This window comes from Bos javanicus, chromosome X (assembly GCF_032452875.1).
Source record: "Bos javanicus breed banteng chromosome X, ARS-OSU_banteng_1.0, whole genome shotgun sequence".
NCBI lineage: Eukaryota > Metazoa > Chordata > Mammalia > Artiodactyla > Bovidae > Bos > Bos javanicus.
Window position 1 is genome coordinate 75,477,648 of NC_083897.1, and position 15,973 is coordinate 75,493,620.

Sequence of the window (15,973 nt, forward strand, 5' to 3'; positions counted from 1 at the left end):
GAACCACTTCACCAATTCCACCAGGATCAGGAGACATTTGAGGGAAATAATCCAAGTATATATGAGATGAGAGCATGTGTTCCTAGTCACCAGTGGGCAATTTTGGAAGAAAAGACTGTCTGGAAGAAGGCGCTGTATATTTTAGACTCAGTAGTACACAGGGTAGTGTCAAGAGAGTGGGAAAAGAGAGTGGCAGTACAGAGGCCTTACCATGAGATGAGGGAGGCTGAAGTTCATGAGATGATTTACCATTTGCAAGGACAGTCATCTCTCCCCATCCCAACCCTGCTTCAGTCATTTGAATTACCCAGACTCCTTTTATAAGATGCAAACACCAAAGTGAGAATTAAAAGCAGTGGGTAGAGGTGTCTTAATGCAAATCTGTTCAATGTCACTGTCTTGGCAGACATTTATGTCATTTATGTATTGGTTTTGGTCCACAAAGAAGTACTATTTCTGTAAGAGGTGGGGAGAGATGTTAAAGGGCCACAAGAAACATAGGTAAAGATTTTGGTAAATAATAGCAAATATAAACTGCAGGGCTTTGGGGGTACAGACAGAGATGGAAGATGGTTAATAAGGATGTGAAACCAATGGTATATCCCCATTTCTTCTGAGGATCTGGCTTAGAAGGTCACTAATGACAAAGTTCTTATAATTTTAAACATAGCCTAGCGTTGACCATGCTGGTCATGATGTTAGAAAAGGCAGTGTTTGCTGTCATCACGTGGGGAACCAATATACAATGTGCTTTATGAAATGCTGACACTGCTTTCCCTGAGAGTTAGAAGGCATAAGGATGACTAGGAATTCCCTGTGCTTCTATCCTGTGACCACCACTTGTTTTAGTTATTGATCAGTCAGCCACCTCTTTCCAAAATCATCTCACTGTTGTTAGATGACTTTTCTCCCTGACTTTCCACAGGCCTCCCAGTCATCCTAGGGTATTTCAGGAAATCTGAAAAGTCAGATTCAAGCATCAACTTGCCAATAAACTGCAATTAAATCAAAGCCAAGTTGGACAAATCAGCTTAACCTTTCAGTTTGATCCCTGAAAAGTCACCCAGGGATTTTCCTTTTGCAACTGTACATTAGTCTTCAGACAACTTCAAAAACAAAGTATTGGAATTGATTTGAGATCAAATATCCTTTAATAAGTTCTTTTCTGAAGGATGTAGGGAAGATAAAAGAAAATTGTCTCTGGATGCCCACAGATAAAGGCAAGGTTCAGGGGTCCCTTTTCTCCATATTCTTGCCAACATTTGTTGTTTCTTGTCTTTTTAATAATAGCCATTCTGACAGATGTGAGGTGGTATCTCATTTTACTTGCATATCCCTGATGATTAGTGATGCTGAGCATCTTTTCATGTGATATGCCTGTTGACCATCTTCCTTGGAAAAATGTCTATTCAGGTCTTCTGCATACCTGAAACTAATATAACATTGTATATCAATTATAGTTGACTAAAATGGGCAAGTTGAATAAATATTTGACCGAAGTATAACTGCTAGATAATCCAAATGTATTTTATTACATTTAATAAGCACTTAAAATCCAAGTTGTAGCTACAGTTGAATGATTGCTTTTGCTTTTAAATGTAAAATAAAAGGTAATTTTATATTTAGCTTACATTACATTTTGTTTGGTTACATTGTTAATATGACAAAAAATTTATCATTAGCAAGCTATATTAACTATAAAATTTGAAATTAAAATAAATTGAAATATGGAAAAGTGAACAAAACTAAATATGGAAATTATACAGTAAGAAATTGGTTTATTGATATATGTCAACTTGGTTAATATATTCTATTAAATGGTTTGGTGTAATAATCCTAAAATTTCATAATTTTGAGAGTAAAGGGCACAAACAAAAGTTCACATATAGTTTATATTTATAAGAAACAGAAGATAATACTAAAAGAAACAAAAATATTATTCATACTTTGATAACTAATTTGATCTTACAATATAACCTAACAACCAAACTTTACCTAACTTAACCTAATTTCATCTAACTTAATCTAATGTCTTACATATTCTATCTATAACTTGTTTTCATGAGACAATATAATGCCTGATTATTTTTAGGAATTTAGATTGTGAGGAAAAAGTAATACCATTTTAAGAATTCTGTTTTATTATTTTTCTATTGTTTTAGCCTTTTTTTCAATCAGTTCCTAGTCCAGGCACAGATTTAGCGGTTTTTAAGAGTTACATTATGCTCATGAATTTTTATCTTAAAATTTTAGTATTTTTAATCTACATATATGTGGGATTCCCTGGTGGCTCAGATGGTAAAGCGTCTGCCTGCAATGCAGAAGACCCGGGTTCGATCCCTGGGTCGGGAAGATCCCCTGGAGAAGGAAATGGCAACCCACTCCAGTATTCTTGCCTAGAGAATTCCATGGATGGAGGAGCCTGGTGGGCTACAGTCCATGGGATCACAAAGAGTCAGACACGACTGAGTAACTTCACATATCTGAAAGACAAAGGTTAATAAGAGTTTTAACAATTAGCTTATTGCTTTAAAAGTTTTAATTTTTTGCCAATATTTTATGGTTTTTAATCTTTTTTAAATCACTCCCTGGTGCAAGTTCAGCAACTTACAAAATGTGTTGTTTCTGAAATTTTTACTTAAGAAGTCTTAGCATTTTAAAATTATCACATTTCTAAATAATTTTAAAAATTGATTAAAACATACTTTAAGAATATTTTGGTTTTGTTTTGCAGTGCTTTAATTATGTGTGTATTTGTCTGTAGTATGTATGCAGGATATTTATTTTCACTACTTCTTACCTGAGCATAAATCTTTCAAGCTATACCATGCTCAGAAGTTTTAAGGTTTTAATATTCTTAAATCTATACTTCATTCAATCAATGGTAAGAGATTCTAAAGATGTTTTTGCTGCTTTTGTTGTTTAAATTAGTTACAAAAAGTTTCTTTGTATATACTTTTAAATATTGATTTTAATTGCTCCTGAAGTAGATGCCAGTTTAGTAACTTCCTAGTTGCATTTTAATTCAAAGCATCTTAAGAAAGTTATAGTATCTTTTAAGTCTTAAAAATGCTCAGAAAAGAAAAGTTCTAAGTTTTGTGTGTGTGTGTGTTGTTGTTGTTATTGTTTTCTAAGGAGTTATTTTGCTTTTATTTTTTTCCAATTAGGTCCTGACTTGGGCACAAATGTACTGGATTTCTACTTGTACTCTAAAATTTTATACAAATAATACAGTAATTTAAAATTTACATATACTCAAATAATAAATAAAATATTAATGCAAGTGTTAGGAATATTTTTGTGGTTTTTATTGTTTTACAGGTTTTCTTTTTGTGTGTGTTTGTTTGTTTGCATTGGTTTAGTTTGGTTTATGTATTTTTTTTTTCAATATGCTCCAAACCTGGGCACAAATTCAGCAGCTCTCTGGCTACATTGTGCTCCAAAATTAATATGAAAGCATAAGTAATTTACAGATCTCTGCTCCCTCCCTCAAAAAATGATTGATGCAAGTTTTAAGAAAGTTTTTTGTTTTATTATTATATTTTTGTTATACTTTTGTCCCTTTTTTTTTTCAATTTGCTTCTGACCTGGGCACAAATGCAGAAGCTTTATGGTTGCACTGTGCTTCAAAATTTCACATATGGAATATTTATAAAAATTAGTCTCCCAAAAGAAAAATAATTGAAAATTCTTAGAGAAAATGTTAATTTCTCTTAGTTTTTTATGAACATTTGTTGTTTTATGTGATTTTCCATTTTGCCCTGTTTTGGGCACATATTTAGCAGCTTTCTGGATTTGACATTTCATATAAGAAATTTAATATAGTATAAAAAAGGAAAAGTTTTTAAAAGCTGACACTGCTGGTAACTGCAAATATGTAAATCCAGAAATTTTCCATTTCTTCCCAGCAATATTTATACAAACACAATTTATGTTTCTGCTTTTAAAATATATACAATACATTTTACTAACTTTTTTAAATTTGATACTTTTTTATTAATAATGTTAAACTAAAGTATGTTCTTGTACTAAAATAAACTCAATGACAATTCAAAAAGCAAAAAAAGACTAGTATATATCAGTAGTAACACAAAAGGTTGTTTAAAAAAAAAATACCTGAATTTGTTCTATATTTATAGGCCCAAACTAATTACCAAATATTGGAATGGAAATATATTTTTTCAAAGTTTTTAAGTAAACTCTATATCACTGAAGTCAAGGCTACTGTTGACTTATATAATGTGGTACAATGAATTTCCAACCCAGAAGAAGAGTTTGGCAATTCCTTCTGGCTGTTGTAATTAGATGTGACCTATAATTATCGAACAAAACAATATATGTATTACAATAAACATTCAAATAAATGTATCTGACTATATTCAGTACATTAATCTATTCTCAATATCATTAGCTTCAAATTTTTTATTCAAAGCATAGGAAAATCATAGAAGAAACTATATCTGGACCTAAAGGGACTTCTTGTACCTAGAAGGTGGATTCTAGCATTAATTCACCACCATTATGTGTTGTTTGATCGCTAGCTTCCTCTTGAATAGCTGGAAGGGAAGGCTTTGTGGTCAGAGGTGTTTCAGTCTTAAACAGAGACTCCATCTTGATATGGGTATTGATATAGAAGGACTTCTGAAAGGACTCAAGGGTGAAGTAATAGATGAAAGGGTCAAAGCAACAGTTTAGAGTTGCAAGGCACAAGGTGATTGGATACATAATCTTTGCAAATCTTTCCAACAAGCAATTGGTAATGGCTTGGGAGCGCACCAGGGCATACAGGAAGAGAACAGAGTTATAGGGTACAAAGCATACCACAAAGACTGCCATATGCACTGTGATCATCTTCAGCACTTTTTTCTTATTAGTCCCAATTTGAGACAATGTAGCAGGCTTACGGAGGGTTTTTAGCACCACAGAAGAGCAAGAGACATTCAGTATCAAAGGAATGATAAAACCAACAACTTCAATAAATATGGTTATCTTGGACAGATATGTCTTCCATACACGTTTGGAGAAGCCCTCAAAGCAGGTGGTGGTTGCATTGTTGACATTAGTGGTGGAGAATAAAGAGGCTGAAATACCACCACTGAGGACTAGGATCCAGACTCCAGCACATACAATGGCAGAATTCCTCCTGGTCCTAATGGTACGGGATCGGAAGGGATAGACAATGGCCAGGAAACGATCCACGCTAATACAGGTAAGGAAGAGCATGCTCCCATAGATGTTGGTTAGGAATGCAGTCCCAGAGATCTTGCAGAGGGTATCACCAAAAGGCCAGTGGCGGTTGAAATTGTAAAATATTTTGAAAGGTAGAGTGCAGACAAAGAGCAAATCAGAGAGGGCCAGATTGGTGATGAAAATAGCTGTCTCACTTCTCATTTTCATGCGGAAGCAGAAGACGAACAGAGATGCACTGTTGGTTATCAAACCCAGGATGAATACAACACTGTAGACAGCACCATTCAGATTATACTTGAAGGAATCATCAACAATGCAAGTATTATTGGCAGTAGCATTGCCCAACCTGGGTCTGAGGTTTGAATTTAAATCTTGGAATTGGAAGTCAATGAATCTTCTGTCACCCATGGACTTTTATTCAGGAGGCCTGCAGACTGCAGGGTTCAGCACTCTGAGACTAAAGGCTGGTAGGAAATGTTTTCCTCCTATGGGAAATAAGATTAAATGAGTCATCAGATCTACCTTCCATCCATTTTTGTGGAGTAAAAGATATTCTGTTCACACAGACTGGAAATAACATGCACATTCAGTTCAGTTTAACAAGTACCTTTTGAATACCTACCATATGTTAAATGGTACTACAAGAGTATCTTGCGGGAACAGGAGGGACCACACTCAAGACAGTAAGCAAAATACTGTAGCATTGCAATTCACAGGAATAAGGTATTTGTTCCTTGGGAGCCCTAGGCTAGCAGGGGTAGGGATACGGAGGCTCTGATAGTTAAAACAATGCTAATACTTGGAAATTTGTATAATTTTTTAACTTCTAAAACATGTTTTATTTGATTCCCACAAGAACACCATAAGATAGGCAAGGCAGGAATTTAACACCATGTTGCAGAAGCAGAAACTGAGGCTTATATAATTTAGAAATACAATAATGTCAGAATTGGAAGAACATGTAAATGGCATAGTAAGAACCAGAATTCAGGTGTTCTTTTTAAATTCCTAACCAGAGGATTATTAAGCTTCTCTAAATTAAATTGTCTACTCTCTGGTATTACTAAACTTCATTGTTGAGTATTAGTTCTACTGCACAAGACTAAAGGTGGATATGGGACCTCCAGGAAAACCTCTCTTAAAAGTTACAACTAAACTCCTGAATTAAAATGTTGATTCACCTTTTCTTCTAAAATACAGGTTCAGAGAACAGGAATTCCTCAGTGCATTAAAACTTCTGGCTGGAACTTTTTTCACTCCATTACAATGCCTTTATATAGAGAGAATTCAAATGACAATCGCAGTGTTTCTCTCCTTTAGATTGTGGTCCTTATCAAGGTTCTTTCATGCCATACCCTGAGCCTTGGATATTGTCCTACTCCCTCTCCCACTGCCCATTCCATGAGTTACATTCATGCTTTTAGCTTTTAAAATGGGCCAGGTCAATAAAGCCTTTTCTGGCTAAATACAAATGAATTGAGTTGAACAGCCATTCTTGTACGTGTGGAGGTCACTGACTAATTATCTTTGTTGGATATCTGAACCAATATCGTTCAAAGGTACATATAGAAATCTTACTAACATGCTCCTAGGTCAACAGCTGCCATTGGAAGGCTGTCTTCTGAATGCTCTATAATGCACTATGAATGAGTTGTAGCTGAATGAATTCTTTTCAATGAAGAGGATATGGAGTGAAAGTGGTCTTTGTTCCTGACATACCCAGTAATGAGTTTGCACATGATTATATTTTAAAATGTGAAAGCCATTTCTCTGAATTGATTCCTCCTTATGTAACTCTTTCTTTCCAACTCCTGGAACAGGTCACAGGGCCTCATATATAACAGAAAAGGGAGTGGCAGGAGGAACCTGCCAGAGATATAGAGGTCTTAAGTCACTTCAACCAGTGTTTGGCCTGAAGGAAGAGACCATGATTTGAGAGAGTAAAAAAAAAAAAAAAAACATTCACTCACTGTAGTGCCTAGAATGAGAGCCGACTTTGGAGAAAACAGAGTGCAAAGGAAGTGTTGGCATTTTTAATAGCTAAAGTTTAAAGTTAAAATTGGAAGTGTGCTGTTTCTGAATTCTCATTTCATGAGCTTTATGGTGTGTCTTCCCTGAGTCTGACACTTCTGTAAGATCATATTCCTTCTTGGCCATTTCATCTCATATGAAATGGCTCAACTCAAAAGCCAGCTCAACTTTTGCCAGAAGTGACCTTGATATATGAAAGCAGGGTATAGTAAGAATCTTGACAAAGTAAGGTCCAGGAGGAAAAAAAAGCCAGACAAGGAAGAAATAAAAATAGATGGGGAGAGCAGAAGAGAAGATAGCATAGAAAGTAGCAGAGAAAGAAAAATAGAATTGAGAGAAAAGGAAGAATAAAACACACAAAAAAGAAGACCTTGCTGGAGAGAGGTCACTATTTCCATCTAATTTGTATTAAGGGCTAGGAAGATAATTCCTCTAATTCCATCCTCTCTACCTTGCTTCATCTGACTTCTTCCATTTTTCTCAGAAAAAAAAAAAAAACAGTACACAACGACTGCTTAAGGTCAATGAATCTAATCTGAAAAAGAAAAACAAAAAGCCAGGAAAATCTCAGTCAATGTGGTTCAAACCTCACTTTGAGAGCTGTAAATCTAAATTTCTACAGATTGCTTCACCAAGGGGGTGGCAGAAATGAAAACAATGGCAACTTCTCAACTGCTTAAACCACATTACATACTATTTTACACCCAGCATGCTACCCATTAGTCTGGAAGTTTTATTTTATTTTTTTTTATTGCTGAAAGAAATCAAAATAGTAAAAAATATCCCTCTAACATAATCACATAATCTAAAGAAATTATGGGACTGAAAAACCCCTAATATTAAAATCAATCCTCATTCACTATGATCTGCTTGTATTTGCCTTCTACAATAAGTACTGTCAATAAATTTTATTTGGAAAATGCTTTCATAATAGAAGACTTTCCATATTTGCTCAGAGTCCCTCCAGTCTGCCCACTGGTGATCCCCTTACAGAGTATACTTCTAGTTCACTGGCTCTGTATTATTATGTACTTCCCAAAATGGCATGTTTCAAATAGCTGAGCTTTGCTCCCCAGTTTTCTATTCAGTTTTATATCTCTCAGAACATATATACTATATCCACAGCAAACAGTCTGCAAATGCCTGGCACTTCTGTTCTTCTGCTTTACATAACCAAATTCTGTGGGAGAGAAAGGACCAAAGACAATAAAGCATTAGAGTTCCAATCCTGAAGAGAGAGCATGGGAAAACTGTCACTAAGGCCCTATTCACAGCTTTCCCTTGCTCAAACACACAGCACCTTTTGCTGTCTGGCAGAGAGGGTGTGGTGCTGGGATTTAACACAGCACTGGAAGCAAGGAGTTCTATTTCTGATTCAGACATTGGTTAGCTCTGTAACTTGGCTATACAGTTTCTCTTCCTTGTATAAACATTACCTCTGAGCCTCACAGCTGAGGCTAGGAAGATTCAATAGGGTTTGTGAGTAGCTTTATGAGCTTGCCCAGCATTCAGTCCTAACCACAAAGAAATATTACAGGAGTTTCTTCATTCCCCTTCATCTAGCACAGCTGGACACCTATGTCTCTGTCTTTCTTGGTATGCTGAACTTCATATTAGTAACACATCTTCCTCCTAAGTCCTCCTAACACTCTACTTCAGAAATCTTCCCTTGAATTTCAACCTTAACTACACATTTTTATCATAACAGGAAAATCCAGGAGTGTGTACCAAAAAGAATATCTTCCCACTGAGCTATGGTTAAAAAAACTCAGAGAGGCATTTGACTCTTAAAACTAATTCTGAAGAAAAAAATCAATGAAAAAGAGAAACAAGATCTCTTTTCTGACTGGCTTTCCTTTCTTTCTGCTGAAATAAACAGTGTTTTTTTAACCACTAGATTTTCCTAAATGGCTAACATATTGTATACTGAATGGAGGCAAAGGGCCAACACTTGACCTTCAGATGAGATGAAGAAGAAACAAAAATTAGACTGACACAGTTAATTACATCTTTGACTGCAAGTAGCATTAGACTATTATCTTGTGAGGACCTTTACAGCCAATTATTCTAAATTAATCACCTAGGGGTTCAGAGTGCTGAGTGGATGTATTTTCAGTGACAACAAGCAGGAAGCAAGTCACCTGGAGGTTAGCCAAAAAGAAATCTGACCTTCATGAATTTTTTAACTTTGACCTACACATATGGAGCCAGTTCAGACAATTCACAGTAGTGTTCACAATGTTTTTCCTTTATAAAAAATTTCTAATGATAACGAAATATAACATGCTTGGGGTCTTTGGGGCTACTGGAGGAAGTAGAGTTAGCCCTTTTTTCCTGTAAAGATGAATATCTAAATCACTTTACTAAGTGCTAAATTTTCAGATGATATATTGAAAACAAGGGTCTAATTTCTGGCATATTCCCAGTAGCCCAGAAAGGCTGACTTGCTTTTGTTCCTTACAGAAGACAATCCAAAATTCAAGGAGACAAGGCCTTAAAGGAAGAGAATACTCAATTTTCCTTACTTGGCTCCCTTTTTAATGAGCTTGGGTCAGATCAGAGTGCTTCTGATCCCCAGAGTCATTTCCTCTTTCTACTCTGGTCGAAGCTTAGGAACACTGCCACAATAGTTTTCAGAGGAAGCTGAAACTTATTGGGTCTTTGTCTATAAATATTTAGCAGTGACACAAACTAAAAAATACAAAAATGTTGCAAAAATATAGGTTAAAACTATCCCACTGGAGTAATAGGGAATATATCCAGATTGCCATTCCTCAGATGAGTGGCTGCTAACAGAGAAGACTCCTTAAGGAAATCTTCTAGGCCAAGTCACAAGCACAGGTCACAATCAAACACATGGTTCCAATTGATGTTTCTGTGCACTGGTTACTGTTTCATAATAGTTTTCAAAACACAATCTAGCCATATAAAATTACATATGGAGGAAACCATTGGTAAATGTTTCACTCCATAACTGACCTGGGAAATTCATCTATATCAGGTCTTATCTCAAACAAGCCTCTCTCTGTGTCAAATGTTTAGATTAATAAGCCTCATTTATTTTTTATCCTTATTTATTGTTTATTTAAGAAATATCCTTTTGAAGAAATCTCTTTATGTTAAATTTGGTTCACACTAAGATTGTTATGACTGTTTTGTCCTCCTGCTTTATTTGAAATGAGCAGGACATTGACATATATCCTAATCTGAGCAGTTCTATCCTTAGTGATTAACTTAATTTTTTTTCACCAAAAAATTATTCTAGTCTCTCACTAACCCTTCATCTGAAAACACAGTCTAACATTTGAAAAATAATGTGATATAGTGCTCAACATGATGGGGTCAAAGACCTCATCATTCCTACTAAAGCAGAATTTTCCTTATCAGTAAGATATAGAGTAAGACAACTGTAGATAAATTGTTCAACCTAATATTATGAAATTGTCTAGAGTCTTGAAACTTAATATCTGATCTTAGCAGAAGCCCCAGACATTTTGAGGAAATTTTTAGGTATTCTTAAAAGAACCTATTTCCAAATCCTATGAGGTTCATAAATGCCAGCTAGGAATCTGAATTTATTTCTCATATTTGAACAAGTAAATTAGTTACCAATTTGCATATCAATTCATCTGATATACTTGAATACTGATCCTGATAATGTGAACAAAAGTCATGCCTCCCATTGCTAAAGGTATATACCAGTGGCAGAGAAGGCTTAAACCAAAGAATCAATATTTTTCCACCCCAAATCTGCCTGGATTACAATAAACAAATGAAACTCTTCCATACATTCTGGATTTTTTAAATCGTATAATCTGTAATAAACTGGAAACACTGGCTAGAAAAAAAGTTGGAGAATAAAATTAAGAATTTTAGAGAGAGTTATTACCAGGACAGTGGTACTCACCACATTAGTTCAAACCAAATTCTGGCACTAATTTTATCCAAGACTTGGTTGATCAATGAACTTTCTGGAGGTACTGTGGTTAGAGATTTCCTCCAATGGATGCTGTGAAATAGAAATGATCACAATAGCATGTCATGGAGAGAATTTTTCAATAAAATGTATACCAAAATCATAAGGTAAAAAAAATGATTATATGATATGCTGCTGCTGCTAAGTCGCTTCAGTCGTGTCTGACTCTGTGCAACCCCATAGATGGCAGCCCACCAGGCTCCGCCATCCCCGGGATTCTCCAGGCAAGAACACTGGAGTGGGTTGCCATTTCCTTCTCCAATGCATGAAAATGAAAAGTGAAAGTGAAGTCTCTCAGTCGTTCTGACTCTTTGCAATGCCATGGACTACAGCCTACTGGGCTCCTCTGTCCATGGGATTTTCCAGGCAAGAGTACTGGAGTGGGTTGCCATTGCCTTCTCCAATTATATGACATAAATCAGAGTAAATGAGAGCCAACACATTTAAAAATGGTATATAAATGCTTTTGGTTTCATTATTACAGAGTTGCTGATAACATTTTATTTTCGAAACTTGTTACTTCTATGTCATATTTTATTAGTTATATTAACACACACAATGTCCATGAGTTTATGTAACTTATAATCATTTAAGGATAACTAGTGACAAAAGGCATAAAATACTTCTTCCACTTTATAAGGTAATTGTTTTTGTTGTTGTTATTCAGTCACTAAGATGTGTCTGACTCTTTGTGACACCATGGACTACAGCATGTCGGGCTCCCCTGTCCTTCACTATTTTCTGGAGTTTACTCAGATTACTTTATATTAAAAATAATTGAACAAAGGAGATTCCTTTATTTTGATTGAAGTTGTATTGGTTCTTTGGGTTTTGTTGTTGTTGTTTTTCTCCTTTCTTTTTCCCTGGCAATGACTATTACTATTGAGCAGAAGCCTTCATAGGGGAAGAGAAAAGAAGACTGGAACAACATGTGGATACCTTACTGCCTTGTCTCTAACCTGCATCCCTAGTCCAGCTGGATTTCTTCCTTCTCTGAACTGTAGTCATATGAGCAAATCTTCAATTACTGGATATTAGCATACTGACAGTCACCACTGCCTCTACTAGAATGTCCTAGGCCAACCTAATATAGCTTGTCTGTAACATCTTCAAATCACAATTCTACCTAAAATAACTGTATAGAACCAGAAATATTCTGCAATAGTATTCTTACAAGTAGCACTTACTACCTGTAAAGTGGCAAACTTATACTATCATCACATTTCACTCCCTTCTGAAGGTGGCCTAAACAAAACAAAGTAGACTGCTATGCTTGAACTCTCTGGAAATAAGTTTTCTCTAATCTAAAGGAATCAAAACTTAAAAATAAAATCATGAGACAATTTTAAATATATTTGAGATCACCTTAACATTAAGGAGAATTGATTTTCACACTCCTCCAGAGACCAGTATTCCTGGAAAGAAATTAATATTATTTTATTGGTTTATCTTAAAGAAAGAACCATTAACATTTCTTTTATGGCTTTCACAATTGACACAGATTATAAATAAAAAACTTCTTTTTGTTTAGAATCAAAGAAAACTAAGAAATTCAAATACCTAGAAGTTTTCATATTTGGTATTAATTCAATGTAGCCACATCCAGCCCCATCACTAGCTAACTGTGTGAGACCAAGTCACAGTCCCCTTCTGGTCCTCGGTTTCTCATTTTCCTCCATCTTTGCCTTGATTATTAGCAGCCTTCAACTGGCGTCATGGCAGTGTGACTTTACTGGCTATTCCCTCCTATCAGTTGTTTTCACCTGCTCCCATTTGTCACCGCAAAAAAAAAAAACAATTTAATCCCTCAAAGTCTGAGATAAGGGGAATTAATTTTTATTAGACTCAGTAAAACTACTGCTAATTTATTTTATTTTTAATTGAGGTATAATTGACATGTTATTAGTTTAAAGTATATATTATAATGATGATTTGATTGATATTTGTATGCATTGTGAAATGATCATCAAGCTAAGTCTAGTCAACATCCATTACTATATATAGTTTAGATTTAACACCAGAAGTAAATATTATTAATTTTTATCAGAACCTAAGAATCACAGATCAAGCTGGCATTTATATGGTAAAGTCTCCCTGATACCCTCATTTTCCTCCCCTTCTTTCCTCATGCTCATATCAGCTCTAATTGTCTAGGTCTTAATCCTTGAGCTATTCTACCTGTTCCCCAGTCACCTCTCTCCTCAAAATATAAGGTTATTGAAATACTTTAGAACATAACTATAAGGAATCAGTAGACTACCTATCCTATGCTTTGCTCTAATAACCAATCATTTATCTACTAAAAGTGGGACTGGATAACCAATGGTAGGTGAATTCCTATTAAGCTACCAATTTTTAGTACTAATATTCAGAAGTACATTAAGCTTTCTCCTCTCGCTTAAAAAGGCCAAGAGTACACAATGACCATATAGACAGAAAAAAGGCAACTACACAATTTATCTTTGACCACATCACAGTAAGGGCAACAATTTTCATTACAGTTTCTGTCAGATGGAATTGAATAAATTAAGCTTTAGCTAAACTTAGCCTATCTCTGTAAGTCATATTCCTAGTCCTCTTTTTAACTTTTGTGAAAGGCTGGTCTGCTTGTTCCAATAAGGTTTTCATTTGCATCTCCGATTAGCAGGAGATGCTTTAGAGTATAGCAGCCATCAAGTGTATTAGCTGAACTCATCTTTTTCAGCAAGAGCACATTTCATCTGTGACAAGGCAAAATAATTTACAGTCTATGTCGATGAGATATGTTATTTGAAATTCTGTTCTGAAAAATAAATGTTTCAAAGCCACTGAATAATTTGGAGCTTAGGTTATTATTGCTGTCTTCTTCATATTAGCTAAGGAAAAAGAAAGTTGGTATAATTTGGTAAGGTGGCAAAGTGAACAACCCAACTAAGCTCTGAAATATTCTAATCTTAGAATTTGCCTGGTCCTTTCCATAGTGGAATAATAAATTACAGTGCTCAATTTCCTAAAACAAAGTAACTAAAATACAATATCAATTCAACAAAATCATGTAAGTAAAAAGAAAAATCTTAAAAATATTCAGGATATACAAGAAGAGAATTTTAAATGTCACATTATTGCATTTGTTTGGAAAATGGTAATTAATTTCACATATAAGAGCAAATTCAATTTATGCCAGAATTAGTTTCCATTAAACTATTTCTTCCTTTATGGATTATTCATGAATTATTTAATAAAGCAAATGTCACATTCTCCACAAATCAATTAGTCATCAAAGGCATGCTGCTGTATAGTTTTACTAGAAGAAACCTCATCATAATAGAAGCCACATTAGCTCACAATCAATTGCAAACCAAAGAAATATAAAGCTAGCCAAAGAAATTTATAAATTGCTTTACTCTGTGATTTTAAATCAGCTTTTTAGGACAACTGTGTTAACATGAAAAAGCCTGAAAATATTGTATATCTTCCACTAAAACAGTATTATTGCCAAAACAATAGAAATCCTCTTTTGTAACCATTCAACATGAAGATCCCTGTTCAGCACTTCAGAGTTGAAATCTAATTTCTTTCCCCAAACCCTCAAAGCCTCAGTGCTTCCACTGAAGTTTGTTACGCCATCCCCCACCCCCAAACGCCCGAATCAAATCTTTCTCAAAGAGACTTACCCCAAGAAAGAGTGTGCTAGATGACAGAGTGTGCTCATGCCTGTAGACAATTAGGTAATAAACATGTAAACGGGAAACTCGCACTTTAGAAGTGCATATTTTGATCTATTACTATTTTTTACAGGGAAAGTTTATCCCAGCCCAAAGTAGCAGACTCTGGCTGCTGAAGCTTCTTACAGCAAACTGCTCCTTCTGAAAATGTGAGCTTATTTACATTTATCTCTTTCCTTTTGTTAAAGAACGGCCCTCTCGAATGCTGTAGCTGGCATGCCTTTACAACCGAGACACAAGAAAAGGCCCAAAGTCCGGGCCTGAGCGGAGGGCCTGGGGAACTCTTGGGGGTCTCAATAGGAAATGCTTTTCATTGGATAAGAAGGCATTATTAGGAGCCAAGATCCCGCCCAATCCTCTGTGCTCCACGGTTCCCTCAGTCACCAATCACTGGACTGAAGAAGTTTTTCCTTAAAGAGCATTGCCCAGGAAAAGCAGTTTTCACAGTCAAGAACTGGCGGCTTAAGTGCCACTTCACAATATAAAATAATGTCTTCTCTGGGCAATAAATCCTCTGAGAAAGCCTGTGTGCCTGTCTTTGCTGCAGGACTGCTATCTTCCCCCATCCCTTACAATTCTAATGAGGAGGATTAGACGAAACTCCAGACTGGGAGGAGTGTTTCACTTTTGAGCAGCCCATATTTGTTCCAACTTGTTTAAAATAATTGCAATAATAATATTAATAATAATATGGACAGAGAAAGGCAAAGTGATTGGTACCATAAATACACTCCTATGCAAAATACACTCCTACCTATGCAAAATTAAATCTCCTACCACCACAACAAAATGAAATTTAATACTATACTCACTTACTTAAACCAGTGAAGTGCCCTCAGATGGAGATGTGCTGGGGTCCCAGAGCTTTAGTACCCACCTTCCATGTACTAGAGAGTGTTCTGTGGCAAAAGGAGGGTCTACACTTTGCTTAAATAACTTCCTGGAAGGACATCTAGTTACCATGAGATTTTTTAGAGTTTTGCTAAAAACCAAATAAATAGTACAGATGCAATTTGTTTATAATAGGAACTTATCTTCAACTGAATACCTACTTCCCCCTGGGCAAGTTCTT

The 15,973-nt window shown here is 35.4% G+C and overlaps 1 protein-coding gene and 1 non-coding gene across 3 annotated transcripts; one reads left to right on the forward strand and one right to left on the reverse strand.

Moving 5' to 3' along the window:
• Positions 1-1,045: 1,045 nt before the first annotated feature.
• LPAR4 (lysophosphatidic acid receptor 4) lies at positions 1,046-15,426 on the reverse strand. 2 transcript variants are annotated; one of them, XM_061409641.1, is made up of 4 exons: positions 14,851-15,426; positions 12,563-12,612; positions 11,129-11,230; positions 1,046-5,675 (listed from the first exon to the last, which is right to left on the reverse strand). In XM_061409641.1, the coding sequence occupies exon 4, from the start codon at positions 5,596-5,598 to the stop codon at positions 4,486-4,488; it is 1,113 nt and encodes a 370-aa protein (XP_061265625.1). In that variant the 5' UTR covers positions 5,599-5,675; positions 11,129-11,230; positions 12,563-12,612; positions 14,851-15,426; the 3' UTR covers positions 1,046-4,485. The 2 variants fall into 2 exon arrangements, with proteins under 2 accessions (XP_061265625.1, XP_061265627.1); XM_061409643.1 differs by lacking the exon at positions 12,563-12,612.
• Positions 2,281-2,352, forward strand: TRNAC-GCA (transfer RNA cysteine (anticodon GCA)). The gene has a single exon. It is a non-coding gene; the product is annotated as a tRNA-Cys (tRNA).
• Positions 15,427-15,973: the final 547 nt, after the last annotated feature.